The following is a 17,620-nucleotide window of genomic DNA, read 5'->3' on the forward strand; positions in this document are numbered from 1 at the left end:
GACAAATCTGTGATTGTTGCATATTGGGGTCCAAACTGAGGCTCCCTCCACCCCCCTGTGTCTTCTCCACTGACCTCAGATCCTTAGTGCCGCCGCCACCACCGGACTTGAGGAGCAACGCGCCGGCAAGAACGGCAGAGGTGCCATTATGAGTGCCCCTAAGCTGGTGCCTTTGCATGAGGCCTCTAACCGCTCCCACATTGACCCCTCCCCCAATACCCATTTCCTAATAATACTATATTAGCCGCCCAATAGTAGCTGCAAAGATTTGGCAGTGCCAGCCCCCCCGACTGCGCTCTAGATACAGTCTCTTTACTCGCGGGGTCTTATTTGCCCATACAAATCCCGAAATGATCTTGTTCCCCTGCTTAAAGAAGGACTAAGGGATGAAGATGGGAAGGCACTGGAAGACAAACAAAAATCTGGGGAGGACCGTCAGCTTAACGGTCTGCACCCTCCCCGATAGAGAAAGTGGGAGCATGTCCCACCTTTTAAAGTCCCCCTCCATCTGCTCTACCAATCGGGTTAAGCTTGTGGAGGGCATCCCAGTTCCGAGCCACCTGTATACCTAGGTACCAAAAGCTCTTCCCCACCATCTTAAGCGGCAGCTCTCCCAGTCTCTTCTCCTGCCCTTTAGCTTGGATGACGAACATCTCGCTTTTCTTCTCGTTTAATTTGTACCCCGAAAAATTGCCGAAGTCCCTCAAAATCTGCATGACCTCCCCCATCCCCTCTAGTGGGTCTGAAATATACAGGAGCAGATCATCCGCATAAAGCGAGGCCCGATGCTCTCCCCCCCCCCTCCGAACCAACCCGCCAGTTCTCTCAAGCCCGCAGCACTATGGCCAACGGCTCTATTACAAGGGCGAATAATAACGGGGAGAGGGGGCACCCCTGCCTCGTCCCTCAATGGAGTCTAAAATATTCCGACCTCACCCTGTTCGTGCATACACTTGCTACGGGGGCCTGATAACGTAGTTGGACCCACCCTATGAATCCCTCACCAAATCTAAACCTTCTTAGCGTTTCCCACAGGTACTCCCATTTCACCCGGTCAAAGGCTTTCTCTGCATCCATCGCAGCCACTACTTCTGCCTCCCCGCCTTCTGAGGGCATCATAATAATGTTTAGGAGCCTCCATACATTGGAGTTCAGTTGCCTGCCCTTAACGAAGCCTGTCTGATCCTCCTCTATCACCCCTGGGACACAGTCCTCAATTCTAGCGGCCAAAATCTTGGCCAGCAATTTGGCATCCACGTTCAAGAGCAATATCGGTCTATAGGACCCACATTGTAGCGGATCTTTCTCCTATTTGAGAATGAGTGAAATCGAAGCCTGTGACATTGTTGGAGGGAGGGTTCCCCTTTCTTTAGCCTCATTAAAGGACCTTAGAGGAGTGGAGTCAACAGTTATGAAAATTTCTTGTAGAATTCTACAGGATAGCCGTCCGGCCCCGGGGCCTTGCCCGACTGCATACTCCGTAGGCCCTTAATAATCTCCTCCAACTCTATCGGGGCCCCCAGTCCCTCCTCCACCTTTGGAAATCTCAATTGGTCCATGAATTGCTTCATCCATTCCCCTCCCGCCGGGTGTTCTGACTTGTACAGTTTACCATAAAACACCCGAAAGACTTTGTTCACCCCCTCTGGGTCCAAGACCGTGTTACCATCCTTATCCCGAACTTCCCTGGCCGCCTCCCTCCTACGAAGTTGGTGCGCCAGCATTCTACTCGCTTTCTTCCCATATTCATAGACTGCCCCTTTTACCTTCCTCAGCTGTGTTGCCGCTTTCCCGGTGATCAGCAGATCAAACTACGCCTGCAGTCTCCGCGCTCCTTCAATAGCCCAGTCTAGGGGGTCTCCGCGTAACTCCTGTCTACTCTGGGTATCTCCTCAACTAGCCTCTCTCTCTCTGCTCTTTCTTTCTTCTCCCTATGGGATCTGATAGTAATTAACACCCCTCTAATAACTGCCTTCAGAGCCTCCCAAACCGTAGTCGCCGTTACCTCCCCCGTATCATTTGTTTCCAAATAGTTTTGAATGTTTCTCTTTATCCGCCCACAAACCTCGTCATCCGCTAGCAGTCCCACATCTAGCCTCCAGAGTGGGCGCTGCCCTCTCTCTTCACCAAGTCACAAGTCCACCCAGTGCGGAGCATGGTCAGAGACTGCAATGGCCGAATATTCCGTCCCCTCCACCGTTGGGATTAATGCCCTGCTCACAACAAAAAAATCTATACGAGAATAGACTTTGTGGACGTGGGAGAAAAAAAAGAGAACTCCTTCGCCCTCGGCGGAGCGAACATCCATGGGTCTACACCCCCCACCTGTTCCATGAAACCCCTCAGTTCCTTAGCCGCTGCTGGTCGCTTTCCTGACGTGGACTTCGACTGGTCCAATACAGGGTCAATGACTGTTGAAGTCACCCCCCATGATCAAATTATGTGAGTCTAAGTCTGGAATTGTACCCAGCATGCGTCTCATGAATTCCACGTCATCCCAGTTCGGGGCGTAGATGTTCACGAGCACCACCCGGGTCCCCTACAGATTCCCACTCACCATTATGTATCTGCCCCCTTTATCAGCCACAATACTCCCTGCCTCGAATGCCACCCGTTTACTGACCAGAATTGCTACCCCTCTGGTCTTTGAATCCATCCCCGAATGGAACACCTGGCCCACCGACCCCTTTCTCAATCTTGTTTGATCTGCGAGTTTTCGATGCATCTCCTGTAGCATGGCTACGTCTGCCTTTAACCCCTTTAGGTGCGAGAACACGTGAGCCTCTTGACCGGCCCATTCAGTCCCCTCACATTCCACGTGATCAGCCTGGACAGGGGGTTTACCCCCCCCCCCCCCCTCCCCTCCCCTGCCGACTAGCCATCCCTTTTTTATGGCCAGCCACGAGCCCGCGTCTCCCGCTTACTCGAGCCCTCCCATTGGAGGCCCCCCCCCCCCACGACTCTCCATCTGTTCCCCCAAGTTGGCTCCTTTTCTGTCAGCAAAGCAGCATCCCAGCCCCCCACCCCCCAACAGCCCCATGATCCCAATCCCCCAAGTCAAGCACCAGCTTAGCACTAACTCTCCCCCCCATTACGCTTCCGTGAGTCAGCTGACCCATGCTGACCCCGGACGCTCCCGCCTCGGTCTCTGATCATCCTGTTGTCTCGTTATTCGGGCCCCTCCCTTCCTATGGAAAGCCCAATTTAACTGCCTTTACCCCCCCCCCGCCCCAAGTGAAACACAAACAAACAAACCCCGGGCGCTAACCCGGCCCCACAAAAGAAACGGCTCCAGATGCCTGAAGAGCAGCCCTAAGTATAGGGCCCCTCTCTCCCCTCTGTGGCCGATCTCCACAAAAGCTGAGAACATGGCCAGAGAAACAAGGAACAAAAAGGGAAACAACATAACATAGCTCACTCCGGCTATCAAATAATTAGCATTACTCCCAATCTTATGTTAGGACAGCATCATGTTACCCATCCCCACCAGAGCGTTTCGTCCCAGTGTGGCTGTCCTTTAGCTCGAGTCAACTTTTCCTGTTTGATAAATGTCCACGCCTCGTCCGGTGTATCAAAGTAGTGGTGACGACCTTGATATGTGACCCAAAGCCTCGCCGGATGCAGCAGTCTGAACTTCACCCCTTTGTTGTGGAGGGCCGTCCTAGCACGGTTGAATCCAGTGCCTCTTGGCCAGTTCTGCTCCCAGGTCCTGGTAAATGCGAATTACGCTGTTCTCCCATCTGCTGCTCCGCTCCTTTTTAGCCCATCGCAAGACACGTTCCTTGTCTGAGAAGCGGTGAAACCGTACTACCATAGCCCTCGGCAGTTCGTTAGTTTTGGGCTTCCTTGCAAGGACCTTGCTTCCTTGCAAGAAGCACTGCGCAGGTCAAGGAGACACAGCCTGAGTGAGTGAGACACAGACAGAGTGAGAATTTGGTAATTTGGTGCAGCGAGGTAATTCGGTGAAGAGTGGGAGAAGGTGCTTTTTCCCGACTGTTTTGTTCTCTCTCTTTCTTCGGGCCTAATTTCGGGAGCCGTTCGGAGGAGGAGGAGCAGCCTCTGTGAGTATAAAAACCTAACGGTAACTTCGTTTTCCAGTTTTTCCCCCCCAAAAGTGACGTCAGAGGGAAGCTGTGATCTGATTGGTTGATAGCAAATCTGCCCCAAATTAAAAAAAACACACAGCTAAACTTGTAAACTTAAATTAAACTAATTAATTAATTAGTGATGGCTGGTCAGGTGATGTGCTTGAGCTGCTTGATGTAGGAGCTGGCAGATCCCATCGCGAGCTGCAGCGACCACATCTGCAGTAAGTGTTGGCTGCTCGAAGTGCTCCGGCTCAGAGTTGATGAGCTGGAGTCTGAGCTTCAAACCCTGAGGCACATCCGGGAGGGGGAGACTTACCTGGACACTGTGGGCGCGATTCTCCACCCCCATGCCGAAGTGGCCGCGCCTCCGTGAACACCGTCGAGGTTCACAACGGCGCGGAACGGCCCCGGTCACGCCCAATTCAGGCCCTGACAATGGGCAAGTATCGGGGCCGCGTTATCTACCCGCGCGAGGCCTTGTCGCCCGCGTAAAAGCGGCGCCGATTAGATGACGCGGCCGGCGCCACATAACGGACGTCATCCGCGCATGCGCGGGTTGGCCGGCGCAAACCCACGCATGCGTGGTTGCCGTCCTGCCCAAATCCGCCCCGCAAGAAGATGGGGGACGGATCTTGCGGGGCGGCGGAAGGAAGGAGGTCCTCCTTCAGAGAGGACGGCCCGACGATCGGTAGGCACCGATCGCGGGCCACCCCACATTTAAGGTACCCCCCGGTGCAGGATCCCCCCTCGCCCCCCCACAGGCCAACCCCCCAGCGTTCATGCACCGCCCACGACTGTAGCGACCAGGTGTGGACGGCGCCGGGGGGAACCCGCCGTTTTGGCCTGGCCGCTCGGCCCATCCGGGCCTCAGAATCGCGGGGGTGCCGGAGAATCGCCATTTTCGGTGTCTCCGGCGATTCTCCGGCCTGCGAAACTCAACCGGGTCGTTCCCGCCGCTTGGGAGAATCGCGGGAGGGCGTCGGACCGGCATCCCCGGAAATTTCAGCGGCCCAGGCGATTCTCCCAACCGGCGTGGGAGTGGAGAATCGCGCCCAGTGTTTCAGGAGGCAGTCACACCTGTCAGAGTAAATAGTTTAAATCCTGCCAGTGGCCAGGCACAGCAGGGTGTGACTGCAAGTCAGGCAGGTAAAGGGAACCAGCAGTCAGGAACTCAGGAGCCTCAGCCCTTGACCCTGTCCAACAGGTATGAGGCACTTGCTCCCTGTGTGGATGGCGAACAGGGCTGCAGGAAGGATGAGTCAGCTGACCAAGGCACCATGGTTCAGTAGGCCATTCAAGGTGAGAGAGTGCTAGGGTGCGGGACATCTCTGACCGGCTTGAAAGGATACTGGAGAGGGAGGGGGAGGATCCAGTTGTTGTGGTCCATGTCGGTACCAACAACATAGGCAAGTCTAGAAAAGAGGACCTGTTTAGAGATTATAAAGAGCTAGGATTCAAATTAAAAAACAGGTCCTCAAGGGTCATAATCTCCGGATTACTGCCCGAGCCACGTGCAAATTGGTATAGGGAGGCAAGAATCAGGGAAGTTAACACGTGGCTGAAAGAGTGGTGTGGGAAAGAGGGGTTCCTTTTCATGGGACACTGGCATCAGTTTTGGGACTGGAGGGACCGATACCGTTGGGATGGTCTCCACCTGAACCGAGCTGGGACCAGTGTTCTGGCGAAAAGAGTAAATAGGGTGGTCAATAGGACTTTAAACTAGAGATTGGGGGGGGGACGGGAAAGTCAGGGAACCAAGAGGTGAAGTAATCAGTGGGAAGCGTAGCTGCTTAGGAATACAAAAAAGCACGAAAAGACAAAACTCAGGAGAGGTTACGATAGTCCCCATCCCACAAAATATGACACAGTGTATGGAAAGGCTCAGTAAACCAAGGTCCACCACACTAAGAAAACAAAAAGGGACGGTCAATAGAATTAAAGGTGCTATATTTAAATGCGCGCAGTGTACGGAACAAGGTAGATGAGCTTGTGGCCCAGATTGTGACTGGCAGGTATGATGTGGTAGGCATCACAGAGACGTGGTTGCAGGGGGTTCAGGACTGGCATTTAAACATCCAGGGATTCACAACCTATCGAAAAGACAGAGAGGTGGACAGAGGGGGCGGGGTTGCCTTGTTAATTAGGAATGAAATTAAATCAATAGCACTAAACGACATAGGGTCAGATGATGTGGAGTCTGTGTGGGTAGAGTTGAGGAACCACAAAGGCAAAAAAAACATAATGGGAGTTATGTACAGGCCTCCTAACAGTGGTCAGGACCAGGGGCACAAAATGCACCATGAAATAGAAAGTGCATGTCAGAAAGGCAAGGTCACAGTGATCATGGGGGACTTCAATATGCAGGTGGACTGGGTAAATAATGCTGGCAGTGGACCCAAGGAAAGGGGATTCATTGAATGTTTACAGGAGGGCTTTTTGGAACAGCTTGTGATGGAGCCCACGAGGGAACAGGCCATTCTGGACTTAGTGTTATGTAATGAGCCAGACTTGATTAAAGATCTTAAAGTAAGGGAACACTTAGGAGGCAGTGATCATAATACGGTAGAATTCAATCTCCAATTTGAAAGAAAGAAGGTAGAATCAGATGTAAAGGTGTTACAGCTAAATAAAGGTAACTACAGGGGCTTGAGGAAGGAACTGACGAAAATCAACTGGGAGCAGAGCCTAGTGGGAAAGACAGTAGAACAGCAATGGCAGGAATTTCTGGGAGTAATTGAGGACACAGTACAGAGGTTCATCCCAAAGAAAAGAAAGGTTATCAGAGGGGGGATTAGGCAGCCATGGCTGACAAAGGAAGTTAGGGAATGCATCAAAGCAAAAGTGAAAGCCTATAATGTGGCAAAGAGTAGTGGGAAGTCAGAAGATTGGGAAGGCTACAAAATCAAACAGAGGATAACAAAGAGAGAAATAAGGAAAGAGAGGATCAATTATGAAGGTAGGCTAGCCAGTAACATTAGGAATGATAGTAAAAGTTTCTTTAAATACATTAAAAACAAACGGGAGGCAAAAGTAGACATTGGGCCGCTCCAAAATGACGCTGGTAATCTAGTGATGGGAGACAAGGAAATAGCTGAGGAACTAAAAAAGTACTTTGCGTCAGTCTTCACAGTAGAAGACATGAGTAATATCCCAACAATTCAGGAGAGTTAGGGGGCAGAGTTGAATATGGTAGCCATCACAAAGGAGAAAGTGCTAGAGAAACTAAGAGGTCTAACAATTGATAAGTCTCCGGGCCCAGATGGGCTACATCCTAGAGTTCTAAAGGAGATAGCTGAAGAAATAGTGGAGGCGTTAGTTATGATCTTTCAAAAGTCACTGGAGTCAGGGAAAGTCCCAGAGGATTGGAAAATCACTGTTGTAACCCCCCTGTTCAAGAAGGGAACAAGGAAAAAGATGGGAAAATTATAGGCCAATTAGCCTAACCTCGGTTGTTGGCAAGATTCTAGAATCCATTGTTAAGGATGAGATTTCTAAATTCTTGGAAGTGCAGGGTCGGATTAGGACAAGTCAGCATGGATTTAGTAAGGGGAGGTCATGCCTGACAAACCTGTTAGAGTTCTTTGAAGAGATAACAAATAGGTTAGACCAAGGAGAGCCAATGGATGTTATCTATCTTGACTTCCAAAAGGCCTTTGATAAGGTGCCTCACGGGAGACTGCTGAGTAAAATAAGGGCCCATGGTATTCGAGGCAAGGTACTAACATGGATTGACGATTGGCTGTCAGGCAGAAGGCAGAGAGTTGGGATAAAAGGTTATTTTTCGGAATGGCAACCGGTGACGAGTGGTGTCCCGCAGGGTTCAGTGTTCGGGCCACAGCTGTTCTCTTTATATATTAACGATCTGGATGACGGGACTAGATGGGGCATCACGGTAACATTGTGGACAGCACAATTGCTTCACAGCTCCAGGGTCCCAGGTTCGATTCCGGCTTGGGTCACTGTCTGTGCGGAGTCTGCACATCCTCCCCGTGTGTGCGTGGGTTTCCTCCGGGTGCTCCGGTTTCCTCCCACAGTCCAAAGATGTGCAGTTTAGGTGGATAGGCCATGATAAATTGTCCTTAGTGTCCGAATATGCCCTTGGTGTTGGGTGGGGTTATTGGGTTATGGGGATAGGGTGGAGGTGTTGACCTTGGGTAGGGTGCTCTTTCCAAGAGTCGGTGCAGACTCGGTGGGCCGAATGGCCGCCTTCTGCACTGTAAATTCTATGAAATTCTATGACTGTGGGCATTCTGGCTAAGTTTGCCGATGATACAAAGATAGGTGAAGGGGCAGGTAGTATGGAGGAGGTGGGGAGGCTGCAGAAAGATTTAAACAGTTTAGGAGAGTGGTCCAAGAAATGGCTGATGAAATTCAACGTGGGCAAGTGCGAGGTCTTGCACTTTGGAAAAAAGAATAGAGGCATGGACTATTTTCTAAACGGTGACAAAATTCATAATGCTGAAGGGCAAAGGGACTTGGGAGTCCTAGTCCAGGATTCTCTAAAGGTAAACTTGCAGGTTGAGTCCGTAATTAAGAAAGCAAATGCAATGTTGTCATTTATCTCAAGAGGCTTGGAATATAAAAGCAGGGATGTACTTCTGAAGCTTTATAAAACATTAGTTAGGCCCCATTTAGAATACTGTGAGCAATTCTGGGCCCCACACCTCAGGAAGGACATACTGGCACTGGAGCGGGTCCAGCGGAGATTCACACGGATGATCCCAGGAATGGTAGGCCTAACATACGATGAACGTCTGAGGATCCTGGGATTATATTCATTGGAGTTTAGGAGGTTGAGGGGAGATCTAATAGAAACTTACAAGATAATGAATGGCTTAGATAGGGTGGACGTAGGGAAGTTGTTTCCATTAGCAGGGGAGACTAGGACCCGGGGGCACAGCCTTGGAATAAAAGGGAGTCACTTCCGAACAGAGATGAGGAGAAATTTCTTCAGCCAGAGAGTGGTGGGTCTGTGGAATTCATTGCCACAGAGGGCGGTGGAGGCCGGGACGTTGAGTGTCTTTAAGACAGAAGTTGATAAATTCTTGATTTCTCGAGGAATTAAGGGCTATGGAGAGAGAGCGGGTAAATGGAGTTGAAATCAGCCATGATTGAATGGTGGAGTGGACTCGATGGGCCGAATGGCCTTACTTCCGCTCCTATGTCTTATGGACTCTGTGCACCCCGTCCAGTTCCAGAGGCCGAGGAAATGCCCCCGTCCCCAGCAACGTGGTCACAAATGCACTCGCATCCGACCCCTCCGCACCCTCAGGGAGGCCCAGAATTCGCAGGTTTTGCCTCCTGGACCTGTTTTCAAGGTCTTCCAATCTCTCCTGCCATCTCTTATGCAAGGCATCATGTGCCTCCACCCTGACGGCCAGACCAAGTTTCTTGTCTTCGTTATCCGAGACCTTTTTCTCGATGTCCTTGATCGCCTTCTCCTGCATCTTCTGAGTCTCAACCATCTTCTCCATTGAGGCTGAATCTCCGTTTACAGGTCAGCAAAACAACTTCTAAGGAACTCCTGCTGTTCCCGCGACCACTGGGCCCACGCTGCCTGATCCGAGCCAGCCGCCATTTTGTGTTCCCGCGCCCGTTCCACCCGCTTCTTGGTATTCGCTTGTTTCGCCGTCTTACTACTGGTCCCCTCCATAAACTGATGCGGGCAGCCTTCCAGTGTTGTTTGCCTGCCGAATTACGCCCAGGAGCCGCTAAAATCCTTAAAAGGGCCCGTTAGTCCGTTCGCGGCGGGAGCTGCCGATTTCACGACCTACCCGCATATGGCCGCCACCGGAAGTCGTTGCCAACCTTTTCAATAACACGGCACACTTCAATTAGACAAACATTTCCACGGCGCACCCACTTAGACTCCAGTGAAATATGAATATGGAGGAGCGGTTGAGGACTCTAGGTCTGTACTCGTTGGGAGTTCAGAAGGAGGAGGAGGGACCTTCTTGAAACTTACAGGATGTTTCCACGAGGAGGAAAAATTAGAACCCGAGGGCACAGCCTCAGACTGAAGGGACGATCCTTTAAAACAAAGATGAGTAGGAATTTCTTCAGCCAGAGGGCGGTGAATTTGTGGAACTCTTTGCCGCAGAAAGCTGTGGAGGCCAAATCACGGAGTGTCTTTAAGACAGAGTTAGATAGGTTCTTGATTAATAAGGGGATCTGGAGTTATCGGGAGAAGGCAGGAGAATGGGGATGAGAAGCCTATCAGCCTGACTGAATGGCGGAGCAGAGTCGATGGGACAAATGGCCTAATTCTGCTCCTATGTCTTAGTCTTAAATCGGGAAATGTTTTTTCCATACGAAGAGGAGTGGTAATCTGGAAATCTTTTCCCGAAAAAGGCTAGGGGTCTGTCTCTCAATATTGCGAATAATAGATTTTAGCTAGATAAAAGAGTATCAATATCAATGGGAGGTCTTGTGACATCTTGGTAGTGTCCTTATCTCTGATCCAAAAGCTGTGGGTTCAAGTCCTCCTTCAGAACTTGATGGCCATGGAAGGTGCGCCTGTAAACTTGTCAAACGCAAAGTCCTTCCAATACACCCGATAGCAGGCGGTAAGAGCAGGAGAGTTTCCTGTCTAGCCATTCTTCAGTACTTTGCTGAGTACCAATCCAATGGTGGTCCATGGTTGCCAATAGCCCGCTTAGGGCATTGTACCTGAAGAAGCATATTAAGCGATAAAAATGTCAGGAGTTCAGTGATAAATCTGCCATGATGTAAGTAAATACTGGAACAGGCTCAAGGGGCTGAGTGGAGTTCCCATACTTTCATTATATTGAGTAATTTTAGTTTAATTGTGAAATGCTACCATGTCCTATGAGTTGTTACTCATCAGAGATTAATCAAACCCAGAAACAATATGATCGGTACGGCCCCATTTTGATTTTAAGAGGGGTACAGACTCCATAAACAATGCACAATGTCACAATCCAGATAACTACAGATTATCTCTGCTGCTCACACCTTTACACCTGTTGTGGGAAAATCAACCACTTCGGGAGTCAGACTTGCTGTGTTCAATCAGTGCAGTTTATTGTTACACGAAGCTTCGGGAGAAAGCGTATGTACCCCGCGGTATGGTAGCCAACCTTTCTCGTGGTATGAATGGTAGTCATTCATTTTATACTTTGGGTTCACAATGAGCCCAGATACAAAACAATTATCACCTTGTTATCTTTAAACATTTTATAGATTGCACATCGCTATTTGTAAGCGTTTTGTCATTTACACATGGTTATAGTTAAAGAGGTTTTACAGGTTACAGGTAGCAGCAGGAAAGCAGTATCGATTGTCCCAAGACATTCGTATTAGCATATCATTGTGTACACCTTGGCTGAAGTCAGCTTTATTCAAGTGGTGTCCCACATTTGAAATGAATGAAAATTGCTTATTGTCACAAGTTGGCTTCAATGAAGTTACTGTGAAAAGCCCCTAGTCGCCACATTCCGGCGCCTGTTCGGGGAGGCTGTTATGGGAATTGCTGGCCTGCCTTGGTCTGCTTTCAAAGCCAGCAATTTAGCCCTGTGCTAAACAGCCCCAGTATTTCTGTACAGTACATTTATGTATTTCTTAATCTTCCTGTCTGGCTCCCTTTGTCCTGGATCTGTTCCTATCTGTCCCACTGACACCCCGCTGGGCTCCAGGCATCAGTTATGTCTGCTTTTATTCTCGGTGTCTCCATCTTGTGTGTCAGGCAGCCATCTTCTGTGCCAAGTGCCCTTCTGAACCATTTCCCACTTCACACCTATGCTCTGAAGTTTGATTTTATCCCCCATGCTCCTCACTAATGTCTTGCTCATTTTATCCCGCTCTCCTCACTGATGTCTCTTTATTATACCTGATCACCTCGCTGATGTCTCCCACTTTACTGCCCCGCCCCCCATGCTGAAATCTCCCTTTATTGCAGCCTCGCTGTACCCTCTGAAGATCTGCTCTTCTAAAGCCCAATTTCTGAATGAAGTCTCGCTTGATACAGTCTGCTAAACTCACTGGAGTCCGACACTTGCTACCTCATCTGATTGCTGAAGTATCTCTATTTACAGTCACGCTTTCCTGCCTGAAATCTTGCTCTTTGCACCCTTCTATTCTGGTCGAATTCCCGCCCTTTATATAACGGCGCTCTTCGCTGAAGATTCTCTCCCTCCAGTCCCACTCTACTGACTAACAGTCCTCGCTGACAACTCGTTTTTGAAAATCCTCAGTGAAGCCTGACTCTTTACACCAAATTCCACTCTCTAGGCTGAGTCCTCACTCTTTATACACAGCTATCCTCAATTTATTCTCTCTTTAAACGCCGCTGTCCTCATATGGATACACTTGCAATTTTGCATCGGATAGCTCAGTCTCCACGTTCCATCCATAGCCGGTTCAGACTCCTTGACCCGGCGCCCAGACCTCTATCTCAAGTGGAACGAGGAACATATTAATTAGGAGAAGTAGGCAATTCAGCCCTTTGTGCCTGCTCTGCCATTCAATCAGATCATGGCTGATCTTTTCCTGGTCTGAAATCCACATCCCTGCGTGTTCCCCGTATCCCTTTAACCTTTTAAAAAAAAAAATCAGAAATATATCTATCTCCTTCTTGAAACCATTTAATGATTCAGACTCCATCGCACTATGGCGAAGCGAGTTCCACAAATTCACCACCCTCTGCGAGAAGTAGTCCCTCCTCATCTCAGTTTTAAATCTACCTCTCAACCTCTTCTTGCCAGACTGCGCCAGCCGCAAAATTTCACGGCACACTTGGGACAGTTCTCATGGCATACCAGTGTTGAAAACCACTACCTTAGAGAGCAAGGACGATTGAGGGGAGATCTGATAGAGTTGCCCAGGATTATGACAGATGTAGACAAATTATTACAAAGACTAATGGGGTGCAGATTTAAAGTTTAGGACAAGAGATGAAAAGAAAAACTTTTCTCACAGTGAGCAAGTATTCACATAGAACTTGATATCGAAGAGGTGGCGGAAACAGAGGTCATCAATGATTTCAAAAGGAATTTGGATGGACACGAGACAAAAAAAACTTTTAAGGCTACATATAACGGACGATGGGACTGACTCCGACAGAGAGTCGGCGTGGACTGGATTGGCCGTGTGGCCTCCGGTGGCGTAATGACTCTTGATGTGGAGATGCCGGCGTTGGACTGGGGTGAGCAGAGTAAGAGGTTTTACAACACCAGGTTAAAGTCCAACAGGTTTGTTTCGATGTCACTAGCTTTCGGAGCGCTGCTCCTTCCTCAGGTGAATGAAGAGGTATGTTCCAGAAACATATATATAGACAGATTCAAAGATGCCAGACAATGCTTGGAATGCGAGCATTAGCAGGTGATTAAATCTTTACAGATCCAGAGATGGGGTAACCCCAGGTTAAAGAGGTTTGAATTGTGTCAAGCCAGGACAGTTGGTAGGATTTTGCAGGCCAGATGGTGGGGGATGGACGTAATGCGACATGAATCCCAGGTCCCGGTTGAGGCCGCACTCATGTGTGCGGAATCTCCACATCATGGCTACCATCGACACCGCAAGCTGCCGGCTCAAAGTGGAGAGGATCTCCAGGAAGATCGCGCATATAGACACTGACATTAAGTTTCTACAAAGATGCAAGAAAGCAGACAAGAACCCGAAAGGGCTACAGATCACAAACCCACTCAAGTCGACCTATAACACAGACTACGCTGAGAGACTGCCGTCGCACCTCTCTCACACTCCTCAACCACCTCGTACGCCAGCTCTACAGCAGACATCGCAACCTGGAAACCAAGATAGAGGCCATATTCTCAACTTGCGCTCAGGACGCAGCAGACCAGCTGCGGAACACCGCCAAACAGATGAGACAACAATACTATACCACCTATATGCATACTAAGAACAGGAAGCTTGAGAAACTCGGCATCACCACCAGCAGCAACCAAGCCACCCCCGGTACCACAGTAGAAAACAATACAGGGAAATCTATTGTCAACTTGTCAGACTACACCCTTCAACCAGACGAAATCGAAGTCCTCAGCAGAGGGCTCAATTTCTGCACCACCACCAAAATGGACCCCATCAGTCTCGCGGCAGACACGGAGGAATTCATCAGGCGAATGAGACTCTGGGAATTCTTCCACAGACCCCAAGAGGCCAACAGCGAACCCAAGCAGACTATCAATGAACCAGAACAGCAGACCGAGAGATCTGCGGTGCGGCAACCAAAGAGGAAAGAGTCGAATTGGACCCCTCCGGAAGGCCGCTGCCCTAGACTCGACATGTATGCTCAAGCAGTCAGGAGTTGCGTCAATGCCAGATTCATCAGTCGCATTCACAAGACAGCCCCGAACATCACCCAAGCACAAGGCAATGCCATCCGCGCTCTCAAGACCAACCGCAGCATCGTCATCAAACCAGCAGACAAAGGAGGGGCCACTGTCATACTGAACAGAACGGACTACTGCAAAGAAGTATACCGACAACTGAACAACCAAGAACACTACAGACAGTTACCCGCAGATCCGACCAAGGAACACATACGCCAACTCAACAGACTGATCAAGACCTTGGATCCAAATCTTCAGAGCACCCTACGTGCTCTCATCCCACGTACTCCCCGCATTGGAGATCTCTACTGCCTACCGAAAATACACAAGGCCAACACATCAGGCCGTCCTATCGTTTCAAGCAATGGGACCCTGTGTGAGAACCTCTCTGGCTACATCGAGGGCATCTTGAAACCCATTGTACAAGGTATGCCCAGCTTCTGTCGCGACAAGACGGACTTCCTACAGAAACTCAGCACCCATGGACCAGTTGAACTAGGAACATTCCTCGTCACAATGGACGTCTCGGCACTCTATACCAGCATCCCCCATGACGACGGCATTGCTGCAACAGCCTCAGTACTCAACACCGACAACTGCCAATCTCCAGACACAATTCTGCAACTCATCCGCTTCATTCTGGATCACAACGTCTTCACCTTCGACAACAGGTTCTTCATCCAGACACACGGAACAGCCATGGGGACCAAATTCGCACCCCAATACGCCAACATCTTCATGCACAAGTTTGAACAAGACCTACTCACCGCACAGGACCTTCAACCGACATTATACACCAGATACATCGATGACATTTTTTTCCTTTGGACCCACGGCGAAGAATCACTGAAATGACTACACGATGGCATCAATAAGTTCCATCCAACCATCAGACTCACCATGGACTACTCTCCAAAATCAGTTGCATTCTTGGACACACACGTCTCCATCAAGGACGGTCACCTCAGCACTTCGCTTTACCGCAAACCCATGGATAACCTCACGATGCTCCACTTCTCCAGCTTCCACCCTAAACACATTAAAGAAGCCATCCCCTATGGACAAGCTCTCCGTATACACAGGATCTGCTCAGACGAGGAGGAACGTAACAGACATCTACAGATGTTGAAAGATGCCCTCGTACGAACGGGATATGGCGCTCGACTCATCGATCGACAGTTCCAACGCGCCACGGCAAAAAAAAGCACCAACCTCCTCAGAAGACAAACATGGGACACAACCGACAGAATACCGTTCGTCGTCCAGTACTTTCCCGGAGCGGAGAAACTACGACATCTTCTTCACAGCCTTCAACACGTCATCGATGAAGATGAACATCTTGCCAAGGTCACCCCCACTACTTGCCTTCAAACAACCGCGCAACCTCAAATAAATCATTGTTTGTAGCAAACTACCCAGCCTTCAGAACAGTGACCACGACACCACACAACCCTGCCATGGCAATCTCTGCAAGACGTGCCAGATCATCGACATGGATACCACCACTACACGCGAGAACACCACCCACCAGGTACGCGGTACATACTCGTGCGACTCGGCCAACGTTGTCTACCTCATACGCTGCAGGAAAGGATGTCCCGAAGCGTGGTACATTGGCGAGACCATGCAGACGCTGCGACAACGAATGAACGGACATCGTGCGACAATCACCTGGCAGGAATGTTCCCTTCCAGTCGGGGAACACTTCAGCAGTCAAGGGCATTCAGCCTCTGCTCTCCGGGTAAGCGTTCTCCAAGGCGGCCTTCAGGACCCGCGACAACGCAGAATCGCCGAGCAGAAACTTATAGCCAAGTTCCGCACACGAGTGCGGCCTCAACCCGGACCTGGGATTCATGTCGCATTACATCCATCCCCCACCACCTGGCCTGCGAAATCCTACCAACTGTCCTGGCTTGACACAATTCACACCTCTTTAACCTGGGGTTACCCCATCTCTGGATCTGTAAAGATTTAATCACCTGCTAATGCTCGCATTCCAAGCATTGTTTGGCATCTTTGAATCTGTCTATATATATGTTTCTGGAACATACCTCTTCATTCACCTGAGGAGGGAGCTGCGCTCCGAAAGCTAGTGACATCGAAACAAACCTGTTGGGCTTTAACCTGGTGTTGTAAAACGTCTTACTCTAATGACTCTTGACTGAGCTGGTTTAAAAAGGCTTTAAAAAAATCCGTGCGAGGCACGTTGCGATTTAAATGTCAGTCAGTATTAGCAATTCTGCTGTCATACAGGCTGATCTTGCCGGGGGAGGGGCTTCTTACCTTGTGGTGTACACCGGTAACCCGCCGACCACATTCCGGAGCCGCCTGTCACCCACTGAAAACAATATGGCGCACGGATCTCCCTCTCCCCCTGGCCACAGCGTAGCCCCCTCAAGCCTCGGTCACTGCTGTCGATCCGGCCGCACAGCTAGCTCGTGCCCGAACCTTCCGGTTCAGTGAACGAAGGGTCACAATACCAATCTCTTGCGCCTGCGCCGTAAAGATTCAAAGTCCTCCGTGAAGTGTGAGGTCCTGTTCGGTGCCGGCAGCACCGCGCATGCGTGTCAGTGCGCTCACCGACAGGTGACAATCACCCTCCGGTGAGCTCACCGTCCCTGTGGCTGCAAGCTTATCGGCGACAAGTAACCTCTTGTCTCACAGTCTCGTTCAAATAAATGCCAAAATCTCTTAGCGATTACGAGGTTATGCCAACACTTCATTTTCATTATTATATCGACCGGTATTTGAATTTCCCACCAATTCATTTTAACCCTCCAACATCGCCGCTACCTCAACTCATCAGCCGCCGAAAGCCGTGTCAGCTGAACTACCCCGAAGTCTTGACCTTTCCCCAATGCTCTCCTGAGCTTATCCTTAAGTCCGCTGTCCAAGTCCTAAAATAACGCTGAAACTCTGGGTTCAAACTACAAATCCCAGGATGCACTATAGAGAGTGATGCCTTTTTATGGCCAGTCCGATCTCATTGTAAATAACTTTTTGTTTGCTCACCACCCTCGGTTAACAACAAATGGTTTGTAAATGTAGCAGGAGTTCATTTTTGCGGCCGCTGGGGGTGGGATATAAGGTCCTGTTCGTAAGAGACAACAGATGAACCGAGCGCCAAGAATACGAGAATTGCCGAGTGGGTGATCAGTAAACAATTTGACCGAAATTACCCATTTTTAAATCAACATTAAAAACGACGAGATAGTAGTGATT

The 17,620-nt window shown here is 49.8% G+C and overlaps 1 protein-coding gene across 5 annotated transcripts in view; it reads right to left on the bottom strand.

Moving 5' to 3' along the window:
* The window catches only part of etfdh (electron transfer flavoprotein dehydrogenase), a 136,211-nt gene extending 119,001 nt beyond the window's left edge, over positions 1 to 17,210 (bottom strand). For 2 of the 5 annotated variants that reach the window (XM_072495779.1, XM_072495778.1), the window contains exon 1: positions 16,682 to 16,891. In XM_072495779.1, the coding sequence (XP_072351880.1) occupies positions 16,682 to 16,715 (34 nt within the window). In that variant the 5' untranslated portion in view covers positions 16,716 to 16,891. Of the gene's footprint in view, positions 1 to 16,681; positions 16,892 to 17,191 lie in introns of those variants that run through there. The other 3 variants (XM_072495781.1, XM_072495780.1, XM_072495777.1) reach the window with 3 other exon arrangements.
* Positions 17,211 to 17,620: the final 410 nt, after the last annotated feature.

Source organism: Scyliorhinus torazame, chromosome 3 (genome assembly GCF_047496885.1).
Source record: "Scyliorhinus torazame isolate Kashiwa2021f chromosome 3, sScyTor2.1, whole genome shotgun sequence".
Taxonomy (NCBI): Eukaryota; Metazoa; Chordata; class Chondrichthyes; order Carcharhiniformes; family Scyliorhinidae; genus Scyliorhinus; species Scyliorhinus torazame.